Consider the following 24,038-nt stretch of genomic DNA (forward strand, 5'->3'; position numbering starts at 1 on the left):
CCAGGATGGCAGATGTTGGCAGAATAATCACTGATGCTCATTTGTGTCAGGCTTTCTTGGTGATGCTAACACTAAACAGGAACAGGAAAAGTGATATTAATATTTGTCTCTTTGGGGGGATCTGAGTGTGTGATCTTTGTTCAGGGAAACACAGACTTCACGATGTGAGGGACCCTGCAACACTTCTATTCACTCTGGATTTACACTGGAACTCAAGTTACCTATTAGAGCACATGAAATGTGTTATAGAAAAAACAGAAGATGTATTTTGGCTGGAATTAATTAGGAAAGGTCTCAAATTCTCACAAAAAGAAATAGAGAGTCCTTGGGGAGGAGAGGAAGTGTTTGCAGGGAACTGAACTTTACATGTGGCAACTGATCAGCACAAGTCAATTAGGTCGAGATCAGCAACTGCAAATGCAACACACAGTTGTATTTCTAGCCAGAGAAGTACGTCACCATGGCTGGCACTGGGGGCAGAGTACTTGGCGCTGGACTTGCGGATGATATTCTCGTGGATCTGGGACCACTCACTCTCGTTGTTGCACCTGCAGCAAAAGAACAGGCATTAGGACTTTCAAGGGTCTGGTATGACTTTCCAACATGTGATACAAAGTTTGAAGGGACACTTCAAACTCACTTTCCAAAAGAAATAAATGTATGTTTTACTCATTTTCTGTTGAGGCACACAGAAGATTCACACTTGGGGAAAGACTAGAAACTCCAAAATGACTTCTACAAATACTGTTTAAGTGGTGAAATACCCTCTTCACTGAAATAGCACTCTCCCAACTGTCAAGTTTTCTTCTTTTCTAGTTCCTTAGACACACCCACCCAAAAACAAACAACAACAACAAAAACTAGGCTCCAGGGGCAAGTTCCCGATAGAGAAAAACTTCCTCTCAACACGTACTACTGTTCTCAAACGACACTCTTCGCATTGGCTTTATTCTGTCATTCAGCTGTCGTCATAATGCCCCAAGAGGAAAATCCTGCTATGCACAGGGCAATGTGGATATATGTTTGTGGCTGTATTTCAGCCAGGCCAAAATTTTTTTAAAAGTTTGGGAGAGTAGTGGCTTTGGTTCACTGTGAAATCCTCTATAGTCAAGGGGAAGGAGGGCTTAGCAAAGCAGGCAGATACCTAAATCTGGAAGAATGAAGTTCTTTTCTAGGGACTTACGGATTGGGACCAAAGAGAATGAAGGAACAACACTGCACCTCTATTCATTTATGACATTTTAGAGTCTTCCACACTAAAGGGTAGTTCCAACAGCTGCAACCACACAGCTACTTGGTATAGCTCAGGAACAGAGACTAGGAATTCCTCACCCTAATGTTAGCAGACACCTCAATGAAACAGCTGGAATGATCAGGGTCATTTCTTGAAAATTCCATGTCCACTGGCAGTCCCCACAGTCTCGGCCCCACTCCTGCCCCTGTTGGATAAGGGAGGTATGGACCCACTGACCCTAGAAAACAGGACCCATGGACAGAGAAAAATTCACAAGGCCTTTCCAGGGTTGCTCACAAATGTGCAATCCAGTACAGCCACTTCCAAGAGGAAATCTCAGTAAGTTGTATCATGTGCTATCAAGCAGTATGAAGCAAAACTGCTTCCTAAGTAAAAGGGTTTGTGTAAAGGCCACACAGAGTTAAAGGAGGTGGTCACTAGTCTAATTGTGTTACTCAATCAGTGGTTCTTCAGACTCTTGAGTTGGTATAAATAAGCCTGCAAAAAATTGTCAAAGATGAGGTTCTCAGAGCTGGGAGAATTCCTTCCAAACAAAGGAAGGGGGAGGGTGTTCTTTAAAATGATCACTTATGATTTAGCAACTCAGTTGGAAATGAAAGCGAGAGGTGCTGGCAGCAGGCATCCAGCCCCTCCTGTCTGACATGCTCGCTGTCCCATCTTCAAACCAGTCAATACATCAGAGCAGTGCCCAGCTGCTGAGGATTCAAAGCTGTGGCTTGCTGTCAGTGTTTTTCCACTTCCTAGGTTTATAAGATCAGTAGTTAATTTCTTTAACAGAACTCAGACTACAGTTTGTCATAAATAACGTATCCCCCTCTTATTTCAAACGAAGAGTCTTGAAAAACTAACTCCTTCCTTCCAAAAGACTCTCACTGTCCTTGGCAGTAGAGTGGAGCCAGTGCTTTGTTGACCACAGTGGCAGTATTATTTCATTCACATGTGAAATATTTCATTTCCCCCAACACATACAACTCAGATGCTAGACAATGGACAGCTTGTCCCTGCCACTGCACACCCTTTCACTATTGGTGGCCTTCATAGCTCTGCCTTTGGCCCATTTCCTTCTTACCCTACGAGCTTTTCTGCGCAATCCCACCTACGATCATAGTTTCAACCACCAGAAGCTTCCAAACCACAAACCAGTGTCTCCAGCCCAGACTCACCCCTAAGTTCCTGACCTCCATGGCTATAACAGAGCTTCTGTCATCTCTCCCCCACCTGTCAGCTCCCAGAGATACCCTCTCACTGAGTGAAACCCACTGGTTCACTAAACCAGAGCCCTTCCAACTGTTACCATGTCCCATAGATTTTGCTATCTTAAAATCTGTCATGTCTGACCTCTCCTTTTCATGGCTTTGTTTCAGCCATTATCATCTCTCCTCTGGACCAGTGTAATCATCTCCTGACTTGCCTTCCCAATATCTCCCTTTCCAGAATGCCAAGAGGAGCTCCTCAAATCACTTGAAACTAAGTGAGTATGGTATCATCAGCATCTTTTAACCAATCACGAGGATATTTTGTAAAGGAAAATTATAAATATAAGCATTTATTAAATAATCAAATGAGTTGTGATTATAATCAGGCATGATTATGTCATCCAATCAAATTAATATTTAGAGCATGATTCCTGATGTTGACAGTTTATCCTCAATCATAAGATGCATGTGAGACGGTGATCTAAATAGGTCTGTGTGCCTCTGTGGCAATTCCTCTTCCCCACAAAGGCAATGACCAGCACAGGTCATGAAGTGGCACTTCCACCACCGCAGGTCCAGGGACTGACTCAAGGGATAAGATGAGAGGGTCTGGGTTTTCTCCAAGCATTCAGGAGCATCAGAGGAGGTGCGCAGGCTCACTCAATGAACGAGTTCAGAACACCCTTCTCATTCCCTCACAAACCGGAGCACATCTGCCTATCTGCCTGGCTCTCCTCCCTCCTTGTCTTCCTGATTTCTGTGTTTCTGATAGGTACTCACAAAGCCCTAAAGGCTGTGGGGCACTCTCAGAATCCATCCCTCTGACCATCCCAGCACTAACTGGGTTAAGTTATTTTAGCCTGAAATGACCTCAATAAATGCAAGTTTTAGATGCTTATAAAGTTTACCTGACAGGTTGGTTAAATTTTTTTTAAAGTGTGAAACTACACAGACTTCTATCCTTGGGCATGAAATCCAAATTGAAGTGCTGGATGTTATTCTAAAACCCACCTTAAAAGCAGCATAGTAAGGAGTGGTATCACTAAGTCACATACATGGGCCTATGAGACAAATGAAAACACCAATGTTCGGCAGAAATGTAATTGGGCCTCAAGATGAATTTCCAGTGAAGCATCATTCAGGATTCAAAGAGCAATACGTCAAAACCAACCTGATGGAACTGGAAATAATGTGCCTTGAAAAACTGTGTCAGATGACTTGGAAAGTGGCTTTACTGATGAAAAAGACCTGACAGCATGACTGATTATAAAGAATTTGAATAAAATCTTCTCATAATATGAGAGTGGTGAAAAGGCAATACTTATCAATTTTATATGTGATTATAATGTGTAATACACATTTTATACAATATGATTTAAAATAAAACTAAAATGATAAATGTCATATGCAAAGCAGTTATTTATGAAGTATTTCATTAGGGTTGACCTAAAAATGTTTATTCAGACTTTCTCATTGTGAAGATGGAGAGTGGCCATCACCTATTCAGAAGCATTTTGGATTTGATTACATGCATGATTTCTGGACACCCGTCCACCTCACCCCAATGTTGGCCTTAGCTCCTTGACACACCTCTCCTTTTATGTCCTAGGCTCCAAGTTCAACAAACCCTGTGCCTGCTTGTGAACCTTGTCCCTCTAGCCAAGAGGAAAGATATGACAACTATATCAGACTAAACAACACAATGTGGTTATTAATTTGTGGTTATTAATTTTGGCTCATTAAGAAGTGACCTAGTTTTCATGCTTTGGCTTCTTGTTGAAATTTTCTTAAAAGGATGTGGTACCTTCCCATACACACACGATATTAAACAACATCTATAAAGGCAGAGCAGTGACCATGGCAAGAAACATTCACTCTTTCTGTTTGTGGCTGACTCTAAATAATGAAAGAAATGATTATAATGTCAACAATTGATGATATATTTTGCCAATTCATTGATTAAAACTATACAAGACATTTTTATCCTTTCAAAATCCTGTCCTAGCCAAGGCTAAAATACTAATAGTAGCAATCAGTAAACCCTTTAAGCTTCCAACTCAATCTAACATGTCCCCTGAAACTTACTGGAATATACTGCTTCGCCTGAGGGCTGGGTGCACCGTGCTGATGTGGATTTAAAAGACTAATCCTGGAGGAATTCCATTCTGTACGCAAACTCAATGGCACAAACATACAGTTCGGAATCTGTTTAAAAGTCTCTTAACATTTTCAAGTGGAAAAATTATCCTACATTTTAACTCCATCAGTCCTTCAAAAATTTTGAAACTATCTTCTCTATAAAAACATTGTTCTTTGTTTTTTTAGAGTTGATACAGCTCATAAGTAGAGACAGCTCATTAGAAGCAGCTAAGCAAAAGCTACACATGAATCCCACTTCTTGCAAAGTGACACGCTGGTACCGAAAGCTGTTGTTTTAGAAGCAATTAGCTCAATTAAGCCTGACAGCATGATTTCAAGAGGGATGCTGTGCAGGCCCCTATCCACAATGTGAATCTGCACTGAAGCGAGAACAGCTCGTACATGCACAGAGATGCAAGTCTCAAGTGCTATCTATAAACCCCTTGCACACAGTGAAGTAAGATGGTGATAATGATAAGATTGGATTTCTGTTTAGTCCAGAAGCAGGTCCCACCACCCATCCATGAAAGATTTGGTATATGGAGAAAGTCTGTGACTGACGCATAAAAAGAAGAGAAAACCCACCAAAATTCCCATTGTAAGTCACTATTCCAAAGGAAGAGCATTTTATTCAGTACATAACTCTGAATATAGCTAAGGCAAAATAGGTAATAAGGAGATATGGCTCTTTTTTTTAATTATGAAGATGTGGTTCATTATTTAAAGGCCCAAATTAAGTGTAATTGTGGATTGAGTTCACTTCATCCCTGAACTGGACAGAACAGATTATACAGAAATATATCCATACAATGTTATGGTGAAGATATAGTAACATGGTGATTGACAGATTTAACTTAGAAAAACAGTATTTGGTTAAAACCAAAATAGGACAGGTTTTGAAAAACATTCTCACAGTAAAAAACACTAGTTTTAAAAATACACTAACTTACCATGTTTTTAGCATTACTATTCATGCCTGTCTCAGAAGCAGAGACAGACAACATGCCTGGAGTCTGTGTTTCTTTATGAGTTTTTTCCTATTGTTTAACAAGAGTCAGGATGAGACACACTGCTTCTGTAGGACAGGTCCTTTGGCTGATGGACACTAAAAATAATGCATGCATGGCTGGACAGGACTTATAGATTTGTGGTGGCAGAACTGAAGAGTGAAACCTCAGCTCCTCAGGAAAACTGGCTTTTCTCCACAGGCAAGGCAACCTGACTTGTGCTCGTTCTTTGAAGCAATCTGCACCAGTAGCCAGTGCAGTTACCACAGCTGTGGGCAAGCATTAGACACAGAAGACTCTCTTACATCCAAAACTCATGAAAAATTCCATTACTAGCCTTTCTGTAAATACATAATATGGTTGCTTAATCCTGGCTAGAAGAGGAAATGGGTACTATCAGACTTCTACGTTAGGAAAGAAGGCTCTAAATTCAGCTGCTTCAGAATTACCTGGAAGCTTATTAGAAATGCAGCTGCTGGAGCCCCATCCCAAACCTTAGATCAAAATCTCTGCATTTAAAACTCTCTAGCCTCCGTACCCTGACGACTCTGTGTCCCACAGAGCTTAAGAACTGCTGCTCTTGAGGACAGTGCTGGGAGGCCTTATGTTGCAATAATCAATATTCCTGATGCCCATTACTCACGTGTAAACCTTAAGAACAAAATCCTTTTCTTCCTTTAATTCTGTGAGTGACTGTAGGACATCCAGAATGCTAAGGACCGCACAGCCATATGGTCGCCGGTAGTGCAGGTGAGCAGGACCCTTCTTGGAGTCATTCAAGAGCATCCGGCCTGGGGCACAGCAGAAAACACCAGTCAGACTGAGGACTCAATGTTCCTCTCCAGGGCTCCTGATACTCAGCCAAGGATGTCAGAGCTATAGGCACCTTAGAGATCCTCCAAACTGGAAGACTAATTTAGGACTAAACAAGGATGCAAGGATATCTGTGTGGAAGAAGGCCAAACAGGCCTCTGGCCAGGGCTCTTCCCCTGCAATACATTCAATCAATCATCCTTACTACCTACCTCAATACCAAAGATCCACTTACTAATCATATGAATTTCTTAGAAAAACCAATGTGCTAATAGATTTAAATTTGGGCATATTAAGACAGTTTAGTATTTTAGCTGCCAAAGTCAGTGAACCACCACAGGAGCAAGAACCATCTCAAGAAGTGGATAAAATCTTGCTTTTCCTGCCTATTGGGGCTGTGCCTACACTGGTAAGAGGACTTGCAAATGCAGAATTGGAACCTTGACAAATGCTTTATTAAGTAAAGCAAAACAAAAACCAAAGTACAGCAAAACAGTTGTTTTGTTGGCAAAGGATTAAAACATATTCTCTGACAAAATGTGTAAAATTTGTCAGAGCCCAAACCTATGAAGTAAGACTTGGTTCAGTCAGCCCCCAAGTTATGTCACAAACTTGAAATAAGGGGAGGCAAACCAACCACAGGAAAGGAGCAAAAATCACTTTTTTCATCTTGGGTAGCAGAGAAGTGAGATGCCATTCATCTACTGCAGTAAGAACAGTAACTCTAATTTTGTGGAAAATAGCTGGGTAAAAAACACAGCAAAGGCTGTTCTCCACCTGTTAAGTTGGCAACCATGGCCACCTGCTATGAGATCCCTGTGGCAGAGGGCTGGCAGAGGCAGGGCACTATGATAAAGAGAATGCCTAAAAGCAGGCCACTTGAGATCAAGAGTCTGGGTCTAAAACAAATAGGGAACAAAAGATTTTAAGTAAAAAAATGTCTCCATTTATATCAAACTCGGCTACCACAGCAGCTGAGTTTAAGACAGGGCACCAATACAAGCTGGACTGTAATCCGGAGGCCCAGCACGACAGGTGAGGCAGGAGAAGACTAAGCTCAGCGCAGCAGACACTCATCCCCAGTAGGGCCGCTCTCGGCCCGAGTGAATAAGGTGAGCAGTACCTATCCGTATCACATGGGCGACCATGTGCAAATCTCTCTTCACATCTTTGCTGCTCAGATCCTAAGAAAAGAGAAAACACTAAGTAAGGTGATGAACACACAGAAAATAATTAAAATTTCACTGTGAACCTCACAAGGTTTGCTCTTATGGCTTTTAGTATATGTCATAGGTGGGAGAGGGAAGTGAAAGCACACCGCAGTTTAGTGTTTACACAATTCCTGCAGGAAAAGTCCTATCTAATAAGCCTCTGGAAGTTTATTTCATTGATAATACTTTTTCAGCTCTTACTTAGAACACTTAACAAATATCTACAAGAGTTCTCACATTAGAAATTTTCATGCTATTGTTTAATATCACATAACATTTTGTAACAAAAGAAATGTTCAATGTACAAAAATGGGAAAACACCAAAATGCTAATGACTGAAATTCTAAAAGTTTATTCCTTACTAATTTTACATTTACTCCACTGTCCACAAATTATTATTGCACACTAGGTATGTACCTTTGAAAAGAGATTAATTTGTATTAGGTCTTAGTGAAACCTCAATAATTTGATCTCCAATTTTAAATTTAGATATATTTGTACTTGAGTATAAAGCTGAAAATAATTTCATCTGGAAAATTTTAAGGGCTTCATTAAGTAAACAAGTATGATTCAGAATCAAACTTTTCAACTAGAATTATGAAAATAACTTTATACATTATTTATATTTAGAACACATTTTAAAATAAAATGTTTATTTAGGAGTATGCATTTATACTTTATTTAACACACTGTACTTGAAGTAATGCTTTAGACTTTTCACCAGATCATCAGCTCACTGCTCACTCCCAGCCACTGTTGTGAATTAATGATGCCTGATGGCGTAACCTCTATCCTTAATGAGACAGGCTCCCATGATTTCCCTTTTGCTTCTAGGAAAAGTCCCTTAGTTCCATTTCCTTCCAATCTTTCATCTTTTGATTGGTCCCAGATGTCTGTCTCTTTCCAATAATGCAGGAAAAGGGACAACCAAGTGGCAGCCATGATTCTGAATGAGCTTTGAGATCCAGAGTCCCTGTGTTTGCTTTATTTTTATTTATTTTTAAAAATTAGGACTGCATTAACAATTTTTAAATTAAATTTACTGGGGTGACATTAGTTAATAGGATCATATAGGTTTCAAGTGTACACTTCTATATTACATGATCTGTATAGTGCATTATGTGCCCACCACCCAAAGTCAAATCATCTTCCGTTACCATATATTTGGCCCCTTTTACCCTTTACAACTTCCATCCCCACACTGCTTTCCCCCTGGTAACTACCACACCGTAGTGTGTGTCTATGAGTTTCACTTTGTTGCGGGGTTAGGACTATAGTGAGGCAAAAAAGACATCTAAAGTTCAAAATTTAAGGAGGTCTCATTCTCAGAATCCCCTACTTTGCTTGCCTCACCCTAATTCCAGCTTTGCCCTGTACAGTGGTTCTGAACATATAAAAGGGAAGGAAACATTAAAAAGTCATGTGTAATGGCAAAACTGAAACTTTTAGATTCTAGATTGTCATAATGCTGTAATATTTCACCAAATTCTGGTAGAATAATAAAATATGCTTACAATGATAAAGGTTACAAAATAGTTTACCATAAACTGGTATTTCTGGAATCACAAAGATATATTTTTACATGAAAGTTTTACATGTCTTTTGATATTAAAATGAGTGTTTCAGGCTCCATTTCACTAATTCCTTTAAATTTACAAATGGAATTTAAAATTATACCCTCAAAATAGCACTGTATTTTTACATTTATTAAAATGGCTACTAAATAACAAAAATTGAAAAACAGAGTACCATTTTTAAGTGTTTTTTTTTTGGACTGAAACATGTCTATTACTGAAGGATACAGAAAGGTTCGACACATTTCAAAGTGAAATGGTTCCTTCTGCATAGCTCGGATTACGTTAGTCCAAACTATCAAATGCCACTATAATAATCAATCCCAACATACCCAGAGAACTGATCAGGTGGGCTGTACACTGAGCATGGGACCTCTCCCCTGGTCCTGTCTGACTGAATAAAAGGAAAAAGCCTTAAACATAATTTATAGTATTTTCCAAGTGGCTGAGTAGGGGCTTTTTCTGATCATGTTGTACATGGTACCCAGAATTCTTTGTGGTATTTATTTGAGGTCAATAAATATGTGATAATAATCAGTGCAAGAAAATATTTTGAGTAAAATTATTATTTGTGAGTCCCATATAATTTCAATGTCAATTTTAATGTAAAAGGTATCTTATTAAATGTAAATGCATGGTTAAACACAGTTACCACAGAGTTATTAAACATACACTCTTCAAAACTAAATACAAGTGTGGTTATCCATATGAAAATACTAACAAGGCCTGTAAAGATGGGAAGTGGGATGACTCACCCACCATTCATTGACGAGCAAGGTTTGAATTTAGATTTATTCACTGGACCACACCCTCCAACCCCACATAATTAGAAGCTGGTTCCCAATTACACTGTGGGTAGAGAGGGCAATGACTCAGGTGGGGCTCAACATCTTAGACTCAGTTACTAATATTCTATTTGGAATATGGAAAAGTCAACTCAGTTCCTTGTGCATTTTTCTGTAGAGATCATGGGATTTACAACTATAAAACAAAGCCAGTTTATTTATACTTATGCTGCAGAAAAGGAGGCAATATTTTATTATGTAATGTTATTATACTAATAATCAAATTCATTCTTAATTCCAAGAAATCACTACCTAAAATTCTATTTTGAAACGTGGAAGAGTATAATAAATGTAGCAAATATAATGCCAACTAATGCAGGGAAAACAGTATAAGTTCATTGTCTGAGTTGGTCACTCAGGTACAACAAAAAGTAAACACACATTCATTTACGTATATAATGAATCGTTATCTCGATCTTAGTATCTGTTAGGCACTGCGTGTGAGGCACTGGGTATCTGGTAATGAGTAAATGCACAGAAATGCTCCCACAGGCTCATACACACAGCCACTGTTTATCATGAAAGTCAACAAAATCCTCACTGTATTAGACATCCACATAAATATGAAATACCTCCTTCTTGGATAAAATTCTTCCTGCATAGGAAGCTCTGAAATCTAACAAGGTCAGGAGGAAAAAAAAAAAGGTTTTTCGGAGAACAGGGCTGTGCCATGGACAATGTGACTGTCTGTAAGGCAGCTCTGATATCTGCTTGAGTAAACCCTGCTAAACTGCTCAGCTTGTACCATCCCCTTTTTCCTGATGCTAAGGTAAGTTAACAGGTTGGCATGGACGGCAGCTGTGGCTGCATTTTCTTGCACTTATTCTGAAACTCTGTAGCACATATGCCAATTTGGAAAACTCCTTTAGCATACAGGGGGAACTCAAGTTTAAGATAATGAGAAGACAGGTTCTACCAAAATTATTTCATGTAGCTTAATGTAAAACGTAAAACATAAAACTCCTGGCTAAGACAATCTTGTTCAAAAATCTTATAGGCCTTGTAAAAATTCCTCAAATCACTTTTTGGATCTTTTTAAAGAAATCCAGGGCTGTGCTGCCAATGGAACCATAGAAGTGGTATTTTTAGCAGCCTTGTGCCTCCCACTGTGGCAGCCTGAGCGCACACATGAATTTCATGTGCAGCTCTGATTTATAAAGTTGGAGCTATAGCTTAGGCTTCTGGGCCCATACAGATAATTAAAATACTGTGAAATGAGTATTCTGATTTACTGTAATTATATTCAAATATCATCATAATTAAGTTAATTTCTTCAAGACACAAGGACTGCACTCATCATATTAAAGGACAGTACATGTACATAGCTTTGTTCCTACAATGCCAAAGAGCAAGGAATCAACAATTTCTTTTGCCGCTTAAACCAAAAAAGATCAGAAATCCAGGATCTAAAAAAATCTCCTAAAACTATGGAGACTTTCTAGACAGATGGATGTCTCATCTCTTTCTAGTTGTTTCAGAAAGGTGACCCCAGAGCCCCGCCTCACAGTTCAGGCACTCTCACTTCAGAAGCGTTCCCTGGTCCTCCAACCTAAGTCCATTAACTACAGTTTGGACTCTTTCCCTTGTTCTTTTCCTGTTGAAGAGAGAGTGCTGACCTTCCCAGACTAAACCATCTCAGCTCCCTTAGCTGTCTTCCTGAGTCTGCGTCTCCTGCTCTTTGTTCCTGCATTATCTCCTAAGCTTTGTATGCTGAGCTCCAAGATGGACAAAACATCATTTTAGCTTAGCCAGATTTGTAAATCTTTCCATACATCTGGAGCATTTTCAGTAACAGCTATCTCAGTGAAAATGGTTTCTGATTCTGCAGTAACACTGTTTGAGGTTTTAAAAGATAAAGTTGTAGTAAATGAACAAATAAGTCAGGTAAACACATCCAATTTTACCTCTCAGAGAAAGTCACTTATCCTACCACAAATACCATTTGTGTTTAAGAGGCGCACCGTAATCTGTGAGTTGCCTGACCGTCACCCATCAATCATGCACCACACACAGGGCAGTGCCACTGAGACCACCGCACATCCCTGCACCAATGGGTTCTAATGTAGCTCAGTATCACTGGAGCAGATCGGAGAATCCACAATAGTCAAAGCTGGTTTAAAATTCTGACAGTTTTGTTTTCTTCTTCACCACGTAAATGAACTTGAAAAAGCAGGACAGTTAGTTTTTTAACTGGGTTTTTAAAAAGCCTTAGAAAATGAGAATCAAATAGAAAAATACACAAGGCAATGTGGCACAGGAGGCTTAGCACCTTCCAATAAGCAGATCATCAAGCCTCCTCCGAAATACGAGTTCTCGGTCTTAGAGACCATGAACAACAGCATGGTTATTCAGAAAACAACCAGAAGTACAGATCACAGCAGGAAAAGACCCTCTGTTCGGTATCTGAAAGAGGACTATTTAGTTTTTCTCTTTATATGCACTCACTGAAAAAACAGCAAAGCTGTAAATTTGATGGATGTCTTTTGAGAAACTATACTTATACATGAGAGAAATTAGCAGTGGCCTTGAGTAAGAATAGTAAGAAAGACTGTTCTCAGATGTTAAGTGTCCATTATATTAAATAGCTTATAAAATCTACATCAGTAAAGGCACTTGATTATATTTCTTTAATAAAAAATTCAATTAAAAACTAATTTCGGTTTTCTTTAAATATTTCATTAAAACCTGACAGAAACATAAATCAAGTCCTATTCTCCCCAGAATGTGGGGAAATAAGAGTAAATGCTCGTTTCTAGGGTGACCATATCCACATAGCAGGCCCCCGGTTAGAGTCAGCAGCAGAGAAGGGAAAGAGATTTGCACATACTGTAAAAAGGGCACACATTCGTTCTATCTTCTCTGGGTTCCTTGGCCCACCATTCTTGTTCAGTCTCACCAGAAACCGCTCACTGAAATGTAGGAGAGAGAGACAGAGAAACGTAAGGGACCTCATGCAAATAAAAAGGGCATTTACAGAGAAACCCTAAACACTTTCAGAACAGCTCACAGTGACAGATAAGGCCAAAAGTACACATTTAGTGGCAGGACACTGTTTTTCTGGCCAAGAAACATGCAACAGACACAACAAACTACCTAATAGGTGTTGCTGTTTCCTTGCTGCTTGTGGCTCTTATCCCTAAAGGTGTCTGCTCCCTGAGGGCAGCAACGAAGACTGTCTTATATTAACCCAAATACCCCCAAGCTCCAGGCATAAAGCTAATCCCATAACAAGCATATACATTCTCTGATGTGAACACACAGATCATAAACATTCATCATACTAGGTTCAAAATAATCTATATTACCCAATTTACATCTTCCAAGAATCATTTTAGGGCTAAGAAGAATATGTTACAGGGACTTACAAACATACACTGACTATATGACCCAACAACTCTACTCCTAGGTATATTTGCTCAGGAGAAATGAAAACATACATCCACACAAACACCTGTATGTGAATATTTATAGCAGCTTTATTCATAAAGGCCAGAAACTACAAAGAAGATGTAAATGTATGAGTGAAAACTATGAAACTCTTAGAAGAAAAATAACTATAAATCCTCATAACCTTGGATTATATGTTTTCTTAGATAGGACACTAAAAGCATAAGCAATCAAAGAAAAAAAAGAGAGAGAACCTGGACTTCATCAAAATTAGTAACTTTTGTGCTTCAAAGGACACCATCAAGAAAGGGAAAGACAATCTACAGAAAGGGAGAAAGTATCTGCAAATAATGTACCTGGTAAGGAACTTCCATCTAGACTATGTAAAGAGCTCTCACAACTCAATTATACAGGCCAGACATTTCTTAAATAGACACTTTTCAAAAGAAGGTTTTTTAAATGGCCAATAAGGACCTGAAAAGATGTTTAACATCATTAGCCATTAGGGAAATGAAAATAAAAGCCACAGTGAAGGTACTACTTCACTTCCACTAGAATGGCTTTAATCAAAAAGACTGATGAGCCAGTAGAGAGCAAACAAGATGGTCAGCACAAATCAACCTTCTAACTTGGTGGCCAAGGACTGAGAGGCATCAAGTACATTGTGGCAGAGAGAGTTTCCTAGTTGCTTGTTAAAATCCATGTTCTCCATTTCTTCCTGAGCAGCCAGACAGACAGACTATACTTCTCAGCTTCCCTTCAGTTGGGTGCAGCCTTGTGGCCATTCTGGACATTGAAATGTTGACAGAAGTGAGATGTGTCACTTCCAGGCTTAGCCCTAAACACCTCTTACATGTGTGCCTTGGTGTTCTCTCCCGTCAGATGCCCGGTGTGGAGATGACCCCCAGGGCAATCTTGGGGCCATGTACCGGTGATGGCAGAGTATCCATCACTTTGAGTCCCTGTCTGGAGCTGCTAGATGCCCACAGAGAGAGGTGCTATTTGGAGGGGCTACACCAAGCTCTGGTCCAAAGACAAAAGGGTAGATAAAGCAAATTCTGGGTGGACAGAGTTGTTAGCCCTATCAGAACCCAAGAGCTTCTCCTTCTCAATGGTGAAAGGAGACCCCAAGGCAGTTCTCACAGTGCCTACTGCGCTTCCCATTCTCAGAGTCTTTCATGCTTCTGGGTTCACCTGGCCTTCTTCACAATTTGTGAAATATTCAAAATAACTGTGGTTATGTTCTTTTCATTTCAAAAGGCTTTAGGTATACATATAATTATTTCCTGTCTTGCTAGCTTCTCTAATGTGTATGATAAATAAATGATGCTTTCTGTTCACATTCAAACTATTTGAAGGCCAATAGCTATCCAATGTTTCCTGATTTGGCAACAGCTATTAAGCAAAATAAGAGTGGTTAAATATTGTTGGGAAATATTTCATTAAACACAGACAGGACTTCTCTGAAGCTAAAAACATTGGCATGTGTTTTAAGTACCAACCAGACAGGTGATATTTGACCCGACAACTCACTTTTGTATAAGGCAATGGAGTCTGTATGAACAGTTTGATAACTGCTGACTGAATCTATTTGCCAACTAGAGCTACAGCAAGTACTCCTATTTCCCAAAGGTGTGGGAAAAAACCCAACTGTGGTCAAGAGAGTAAAATTTATTCATGAGATTTTATAAACATCCACACCTCTATATGAGGGCAACAGGTCAGTTTTTCTTATAAAAAGAGATGATGTTAAATTCTTACTCTTCAATAAACGGTGCTATAAGAGAACTGCCCCACATTCAGTTGTCTTTATGATGAGCTATGCATGAACACTATGTGAAGTTACATGAATTTCATATTACTGGGCAAGTTCTTACAAATGAATTCCATAATTCAAATCTGTGACAAGTCTAACAGTGTCTTAATTTTAAAATCACTTGCTTTTTATGAGAGTTCTAATTCATACACTTCTCCATGGATGCTAATGCTCAGTGACTTCCCATGAGGGGCCAGCTTACGCCAGGCACCAAAGCAGAGATGGATTATCTGATCCTCAGGAAGGGGATTTTCTGAAGACTCTGTTTTGGAAATATAAGCACTCTCCTTAGTAAGTTCCGAGGAATTCTCTCATTCTTCAATTTAATCTCATGTTTCTCATTTGGTCCTCTGTGGAGATGGATGCCAACTACTTAGCATCTCTCTCATGATAACCTTCCAGGTGCTTGAAACAGGCAAGTAGCCCCAAGGCTATACTACATGGTGCTACCCAACAGGTTAGGAAATCTCTTAATATTCCCTCATAGATTCATTTTCCAATTTAGATCGCTTGGCTTTATTTCTCGAGTTCTTTAAGTTTTCCCATGTCATTCTAAAGCAGGAAGAGCAGAAATGCATAAAGGGGTTTCATGAAGGCAAATCAGTGTTGTAGTTTTCAAATTCATTTTAGAATCAGTTTCACCTTCTTTTCAGCAAAACCTTGCACTGTTCACCAACATATGAAAAATTTAAAAACAGAGCTACCTTGGTTGAACCAGAGGTGGAGGGAGGAGGGGAGGGGAAGGAATTCTCCCTACCTAGGCCTCTCTCCTAACTGCCAACCCTGAGACACTTCAGGTCTTCAAAGAACACTCTTCTAACTACCAGTGCAATTCAGAGGTTCTTTCGAGCCTTCCTCCTCCCTTTTTATTCTTTCAGTAAGCATTCATGAACTCCCACCATGTTCCAGAAACTGAGCTCGACACTGGGAATAAAGATGAAATGATCCCAATCCTCAAGGTTCTGAGTCTATTGGGAGAGAGATACACAGAACCCAACAATTGCAGCACAGTGTGGAAATGCTCTAATTGCATAGAAAGAGGTTGACAAGCTCTACTGGGATTAAGGCAGACTTCCTACAGGAGATACTGGAACAAATTCTTGCAATATTGCTAGGCGTTCGGCATTTTGTAAGGGGTAAGAGAGGAAGGGGGGGGCTCTAGGAGGAAAGTGCACCAAGTGCAGACTCTCCACAATGTGAGGAGTGGTTGAAGGTGCCATGCAACACGGAGTGGAAAAATCTACAGTGTGGACTATGTGAGGGTTCTCCAAACTTGGCTATCTTCTGTGCCTCAATGAGGAGTATCTGGAAGCATTAAAAATACTGATTCCTGGGCCCCATCCCAGATCTTCTGGATCAGAACCTCTAGAGGAGGGGAGAGAATCTTGGAGGGAGTCCAAGAATCTAAATTTTTAAAAAGGTTTCACTGGTTAAGTTTGGAAAATTTGCGGTACTCACCGCCTCCCACAACCACACCAAAATTACAACTAAAATACAAAACCACCATGGTTCAGAACCACCTGAAATCTAGCTGAACAGAAGTCCTACAACTGGGGAATTAAAGAAGCAGCTCATCGAGACCAGTAGGAGGGGCAGAGACGTGAGGCAGAATGGAGGAACTGGCTGGCCCCATACCAGTTTAAAATCGGGGGGGTATCTCGGCTGCGTCGGTTTCCCTGAGGATTGAGGGATCACAACCCCACACCAGGACCCCCAGCCCAGGGTTCCAGTGCCGAGAAGAGAAATCCTCACAACTTGTGGCTGTAAAACCTGCGGAGATCTGACTTTCCAGGTCTGTGTTCAAAATGTGAGCATTCTTGTTCTTCTCAATCGCACTCAACTCATTACACTTCCTTTCTCTGGCATGGTAGAGGGTAAGAGGGATATTTACTCACAGATGGAAGAAAAATCATAATATTTATCTAAGGCTTTCCCTGCACTGCCATACCACACACACACACACACCCTGCAGGCCTGGCCTGTTGTAACTACCTAAGTCTTCTAAGGACACCAGAACAAACTAACTTGTTACTATTTCTGCTGCTGTTTCTGTGCCTCAATGAGGCAACGTCTTCCTGTTTAATGTTATATATCATGAGGGATTCCTAATGGGAATAGTAGAGTTTATAAAAACCAAAATAAACGTACAGAAGAGAAACAGAAAAATCTTGTTTCTTGAATGGAAGCTAGAGAACTCAGCCAACTCGAAAAGCCAGACATTTTACTAGATATTTTCTAGGCTTTTAAAGTATAAGACTGAGAAACTCAGGAATAATCTCAAGGAACAAAAGCAAATAAAAGATTTCCTAAGTACTAAAACTTTGAAAGTATTTAAGAACTCTATTTTCTTTAAAGTTTAAAATACAGGAGTAATGTTCGCTGCACTACGTCAAATTCTTTATTACTCTCACTTAATATGGAATATCGGTGATACTATTTTAAAAACACCACTATAGTAAGGTATAAAGACAAGATTTCAACTCAAGTCTGAATTCTCCAAAGCCTGTACTCATTCCAACTGTCTTTCACGATGTGTATTTAAATGGTGAAAATAAGATACAATATTGATCAAAAAGAAATAAACCAATTTGAAAACAGCTACATGTCTCTACACATTATGTACCCACAGGTGCTACCCACAGGCGCGCACAAGTGGTACATCTGAGACTACAAAGGACTCTCTCGTTCTCCAGTTTCCTCTCTTCTTCATGTCCTTCCCTCCTCTTGAATCCTGAGCCCATGGACTCAGTCTACCCTTTCTGCCACGGCCCCGCACAACCAGTCCACCCCATCACGCAGTCCACCATGTTCTCTGCTATGCTACACAATACGGCAGCCTCTAGCCATATGCAGTTACTTATATTTAGATTTAATTAAAATTAAATACAACCAGAAACTCGTGAAGGAGAGCATGAGGAAGCCTGCGCACAGATTCCTCTGGTCTGTCCACTTCTCTCTCATGATCCAGCTGTATGCGCTCACTATGTCGCTGTAATACATCTCAGCTACGAGTACAACTATCTGCTGAGTCCCGTGAGGCCTTCTAGTGAATGACCACTAGAGGTTGTCCCTGGCTCTCAACACAGCCTTTAGGTCGGAAGTCCTTATCTGTGAGGCAGCAGGGACTGTACCTCCCACATCTCTGTAGCTCTCAACGGTTCAAGCAGAGGCTTACAGTTTATAGAGATGTACTAAATGAAAATAAACCTTACCTAATAAAGTCTTCTTGACTTCTAATGACTTTGTTTATAAGGACAACACAATTAAAATACCAAGGTAGCTGAGAGCCAAGTGAGAAGTAATAAAGGGGCAGTTTTCCCCAAAGAAGGTTGCTATCTGTATGCAACAGCTTTTTCCTGCTTTAAAGGCTCTCAAGGGCTCCACAGCAATAAATGAATATTCTGAATGTGCCCACTGCTGCCACAGGGCGCTGATGACATCTTAGCTTGATGGACTCTCTCTGCTGTCCTGCCACCTAGGCAAAGCTGACAGAAATCCTATCACCTGAGGTCCCAGGGAACGTGCCCAGCAAAAGCAGGGCCTCTGTGGTGATAAGAATCTTTGCAGTGGCAACCGACCTTTATTTGCTCTGTCTTTCTGAAGCGCAACAAAAGCATATAAAACACTGAAGTTTGGACTCAAGAGCAAAGCTCCAACACATATAACAATGATAACTGTGACTACTTACTGAGGTTCACTACCTGCCAGGGCCTGCCCTAGGGATCTCACCTGTATTGCCACTTTGATGAAGTAGACACTATTATTTTATAGTTGAGGAAATGAAAGCACAAAGGGGTTAAGCGTCTAGCTTATTTGACAGCACTAACCCATGGGAAGACAGGTAGAATCTAGCAGGAGTGTGTTCAGAGAGTTTAGGACAAAGGCAAGGACGAACCTCAGAGGTCACAGCCCAGGAATTCTGATGAGTCCTGACTTACAGGGCTGAGGCTGGAGAATCTCAGGCAGGGCTGGTATTGGGGATGGACTATGGTGTGTTGAATTATCCTCAGGGGCAGTGGGACGAAGCCGCAGACTGGTCATGGCCAGCCACAGCCTGGTCAGGAGCAGTGTGTGGAGTCAGAGTAGGCAGATGGGGTGAGGTAGATGCCAAGGCACAGGTCCTAAGACAGCATAGGGTCTGTCCCCAGAGTGGGTTTTTTCTTCCTTACAGGGGGGTTCTCAACCTGGCGTCAGACAGGTTTCAGAAGCTCTGAGCACCGTCAGAAGCTGATGTGCCTGTGTGCACGTGCAGTCTTCCAAGGAGAGAATATCAACGGGCCTTAGGATTCTTCCTCCTGTTTACTTCTGTATCTTCGCACATACATGAATCTCACAGGCCCAGGTCAGGTGCCAGAATGCTCTTCCAGGCAGTGGGAAGCTGACCACAAGCTGATTCCTCCATTTCCTCTATAGCCATACTTTTTGACTTCTGACCCTGTGCAAATGCCACTAACCAATTAAGATAAACTAGGTTAACTGTTCCTCTGAAGCCATCCACAGGGTGCTCAGCCTTATCAGTGTGAGCCTTAATATAGCCGACAAATTTCTTAGTGGAAGAAAAAAATTTTCAGTGCAAAAATTCTTCAAAATATCTATACCTTCCAGGGTTTATAGTATATATTATTGTCTGTTTTCTCCTCTAGAATGTAAGCTACAAGAGGGGAGGGATTTTCTGTCTTGTTTTGTGCTGAATTCCTGGCGCCTACAAGCTCTCATATAGGGCAGGTATACAGTGTGTTGAATAAGTCAACAAGAGGACTATTATAATTACAAAAGCAAATCCATGCCAATTTATAAAAGTAAGTAATTTTCAAACCAGTACAGTACTGTAGTTGTATTACTAACAAATTATTTCTAACACCCTCCTACTGCCTTATGGATGTAGTAGCTCTACCCAAAATCCAACAGATTCTGAATTCCTGAAAACGTGAAGGGATTAAGAAGTACAAATTGGCAGCTATAAAAATAGTCACAGGGATGTAAAGTACAGGATAGGTAACGCAGTTAATATTCTAATAACTATGTATAGTGTCAGATCAGTATTAGACTTATTCAGGTGATCACTTTGTAAATTATATAAATGCCTAATCACTATGTTGTATGCCCCAAACTAATATAATACTGTATGTCAACTGTAATTGAAAAAGAAAAAAAGAAAGTTAAGAAAAATCCAATTCCTGAAACTCAGCTGTCAGGTAGTGGCTCTTAACCTTCCCTACACACTGGGATCACTCAACAGCTCCAGATTTAATTACCTGGGAGTGGCCTGGCTTTGAGAACTTTAATTCCAACAGGCAGCCAAGGTTAAGAATTACTTGTCTAAAACCAGGTCCCTTAAACCCACCCACTCCTGTATTCCCTCCTGTGGTTAATGGCTTTAACATACACATAACAATTACAGAGCTAAGTCTAGTAAAGGCAGTAATCAATGAAGATAATATAATTTTTGTCCAATACATAAGGGATGATTGTAAGACATCATTATTAAGCCAAAGTAAGTTTATACAGTCGTGTTGCAACAAAATATTCCCCACTATTTTCTAGCAAAGAACAGATTTTTAAAAACTCATAGCTGTATATATTTTGTACTTGAAATTCCAAATTTCCATTTCTCTTATACAATTTACCGTTATCTAACAAGTCATAACTGTGGACATTCCTGGCTCCCAGGCACTGCAAAGGATCAACCTAGTCTCAGAGCTTCCTCTCATTTGTGCTATTTCTTTTCTTCCTTGCGCCTCATTTCTAGTTACCCTAACAACACAACAGCCTCATAGGGTGCTCCGTGGACACCAAGCCTACACATCCAATGCCCAGTTTTCCATTCTCTCTCATGAGTCTCCATTCTTTGCTTTCCAGCAGCATATAGCCCATCCTTTCAAATGAAAACGCTGATGCCCTGGCTGATATACTGATAGGACCTAGTGTTTTCCCACTTCAGTGTGAGGATTCAAAGATTCAGTTTTTAAAATCTCCCTCTGTCTTGAGATGATCTCTAGTAACTCCAGACCTAAAGCCAGGCAGATGTTCTACAATGCTTTGTGAAGGCAGAGAAATAATCCTTAGTTTGTGAGGAAATGCCTCTGGTTCTAACGGAAACACTTCCAATCATTACAAGCTGTATTTCAGGGAGCCAGGCCTCAGGGATCCTCTACAAGTGTGTCTCTAAGGACAAAGGCCACAGGCCTTACAGTGAGCTGTTTCTCTCAGCATCTGGTTTCCAGAGAAATACAAATCATTTGAAATATCTCCCAGAAAAGTATATTTTAACAACAATAAGGCTTTTTGAAAGAAACACAAGAAATACAGGAAACTGCAATGCTGTATTTCCTTTGATCTCTTTGTATTTTCTTTCATATACTACTCTGGGATATCTTCAGTTGTACTTTGCAAATTTGAGATTTAGAGTCATGAAAGAACTTAGTTTGTATTGGTGTCAGGGTTGCCAAGAGCAGCAAGAAGAAAGAGACTGTAAATGGCCTTAGAAAAGAGCAAGTGGGAGTGACTGTGTGTGTCTGAAGAGAAGTCTCCTTGCACAGAAAAATCTGTTCCCCTCTCCCGTTGGCCTACTGTCAACTCACTGAAACAAGGACTTAGGCTCCCCACAGCCTTTGAAGCTTCCAGACAGCTATCCTCTGAGGCTTAATTTCCAAAGCTCTGCTCTTCACCTGGCTCAAAAATGCTTCACAGAATACTCAGGGCTGTGGGATTTCCTCTTAAAAAGCAGTCTCCTTAGCCATTTGTAGAACCTGAAACTACCTGCTTACATATGTATCACTTGCACTTCCCTGAGGGCAGAAATCCTCTCAATCAAGAACACAACAGGTGCTGGGACAAGACCCGCTGACCCAATGACAGACAGAATGACATTCTAAGAAGGAAGCTGAAAAGAGGTTCTCTCCTTGACCAAACTCTAACCAGCCTCCTCTGAACTTTTTTTTTCCAACGAGTCCTTGACTTTTAGACTTCCATGTCCTTCTTTGCATTGTCTAATTTTAGCAAGAATCCTGCTAAGTTGATTTTGCCCAAATCCCCCACCTTTGATATCTGATCATGCTCAATATCAATCAGGTTCCTAATTCCCCACCCCCACCAGTGTCTTATCACCCTGGCCTGCCCTCAGCAAGAATCTTGTTAGGCTGGTCTAGCCAGAATCCCCTCTCACCCTGATGTTTCTTTTTAGTAATTTTCCATCACTAACTCCCTCTTGCTCTTTGGCTATAAAAAATTCCCACATTTCCTTGTTGTATTCATAGTTGAGCCCAATCTGTCTCCTCTATTGTAAAACTCCACTGTGGTGGTTCTGAATAAAGTTTGCCTTACTGTCTTTAACAAGCGTCTAAGGAGTTTTTTCCCTTAACAAAGCCCTTAGTGGTGATCACTGGATATCCCAATCTGGGCTCTCATATCCCTGGCAGATGCTCTCTGCTGGTCTGAACAGACTGCAATCCGCAGTAGCTGTCTTTGAGACTATAGCCATTATTTATATGATCTGTTGGACCAGGATGGATGGAGTGGATCCTTTAAGAACTGAAACCACAAAAACAGGAAACTCACCCTGTATTGGTCTCTTTCTCAAAGTTTCCCCAGTATTAATAGTTGATTGTGGGAGGACTGGCCTGTTAGGAGATCAGTCCACCACACCAGGAATGAAACCAGCACCATTTTACCTTTAAAATAGCCCAAATCCAAGCCACTATCATATCTCATCTGGATTACTACAAAGGCCTCCTAGCTGGTTTCCTTATTTATCCTCAAGTGACCAAGGGTGAAGGTTGACAGTAACTTCATCCCTTGGCTCCATCATTCTGAGACCCAAGGGTGAAAGGATAGTGGAAAAGAGGTCTCTCCCTGGATGAGAGCCCTATGGTACATTCCCTTCCTCAGTAAGGCCTACCTGGATGACCTTACTCAGAATCAAGAATTCTCCTTCATACTTCACTTTTCTATTCCATAACATTTATCTCTCCAAATACGCTATACAATTTCCTTATTTGTTATATTTACTGACTGACTCCCCCTTAGAATGTAAGCTTCCTGAACACAGGGGTTTTTGTGTGTCTTACTCAATGCTAAATCTCTAGAGCCTGTAACTGTGAAGTACACAATAGGTGCAAAATAAGCGTGATTCATAAATAAGTGATTATACTGATCTACTGTAATTTCAACCCGACGGCCCTCAATCCTCCACACTCCTCTCCAGGCAGGTGATCTTTTCAACTCAAGTCAGAAGCATTACTCATTCTATTCTACTTCATACTGTGTGTTATGGTCTAGACAGAGCAGGAGGCAAATTTCTTGTAAACAAAGAACTCAAAGAACCTGATCATTTCCTCTACCCTTTTCATCCAGACTCTGTAGGATACTGTATAAAAAATTTCTCTAGCCTGACGTCTAGGCCCAGAATGTAACGAGAGATGGTGCCCCCTGGAGATCATTTCTGACCTTATTCTCAGAAGAAACAACACAGGTTTAACCACAGGCCAAGGTGCACATCTACAGTGGAGGTTTCACTCTGTCCACCTCTCAGCAGATGTTTCTGCTAATGTTTCTGAACGAGATCTAATGCTTTGGGCATATATGTAGGAGCATGCTGAGTTGGCTTGGCCACCGGAATGAAATACAATGGACCCTTAAACAATATGGGGACAAGGGACACTGACACCCCCCACCCCTGGCCACAGTCAAAATCCACATATAACTTCTGATTCCCCCAAAACTTAACCACATCTATCTCTCTGTATCTGTGGAGGAGTGGTTCTAGAATCTTCTCCCACCATGGATACCCAAATCTG

The 24,038-nt window shown here is 40.5% G+C and overlaps 1 protein-coding gene across 1 annotated transcript in view; it reads right to left on the minus strand.

The window, feature by feature from the left end:
• The window catches only part of DOCK3 (dedicator of cytokinesis 3), a 164,362-nt gene that overhangs the window by 73,311 nt on the left and 67,013 nt on the right, over window positions 1-24,038 (minus strand). Inside the window, exons 10-13 of the mRNA XM_087825076.1 lie at window positions 12,868-12,949; window positions 7,534-7,594; window positions 6,241-6,388; window positions 460-548 (exon numbers count right to left, since the gene is read on the minus strand). Of these exons, the coding sequence (XP_087681202.1) occupies window positions 460-548; window positions 6,241-6,388; window positions 7,534-7,594; window positions 12,868-12,949 (380 nt within the window). The remainder of the gene's footprint in view (window positions 1-459; window positions 549-6,240; window positions 6,389-7,533; window positions 7,595-12,867; window positions 12,950-24,038) is intronic.

This window comes from Miniopterus natalensis, chromosome 15 (assembly GCF_054644295.1).
Source record: "Miniopterus natalensis isolate mMinNat1 chromosome 15, mMinNat1.hap1, whole genome shotgun sequence".
NCBI classification, from domain to species: Eukaryota; Metazoa; Chordata; class Mammalia; order Chiroptera; family Miniopteridae; genus Miniopterus; species Miniopterus natalensis.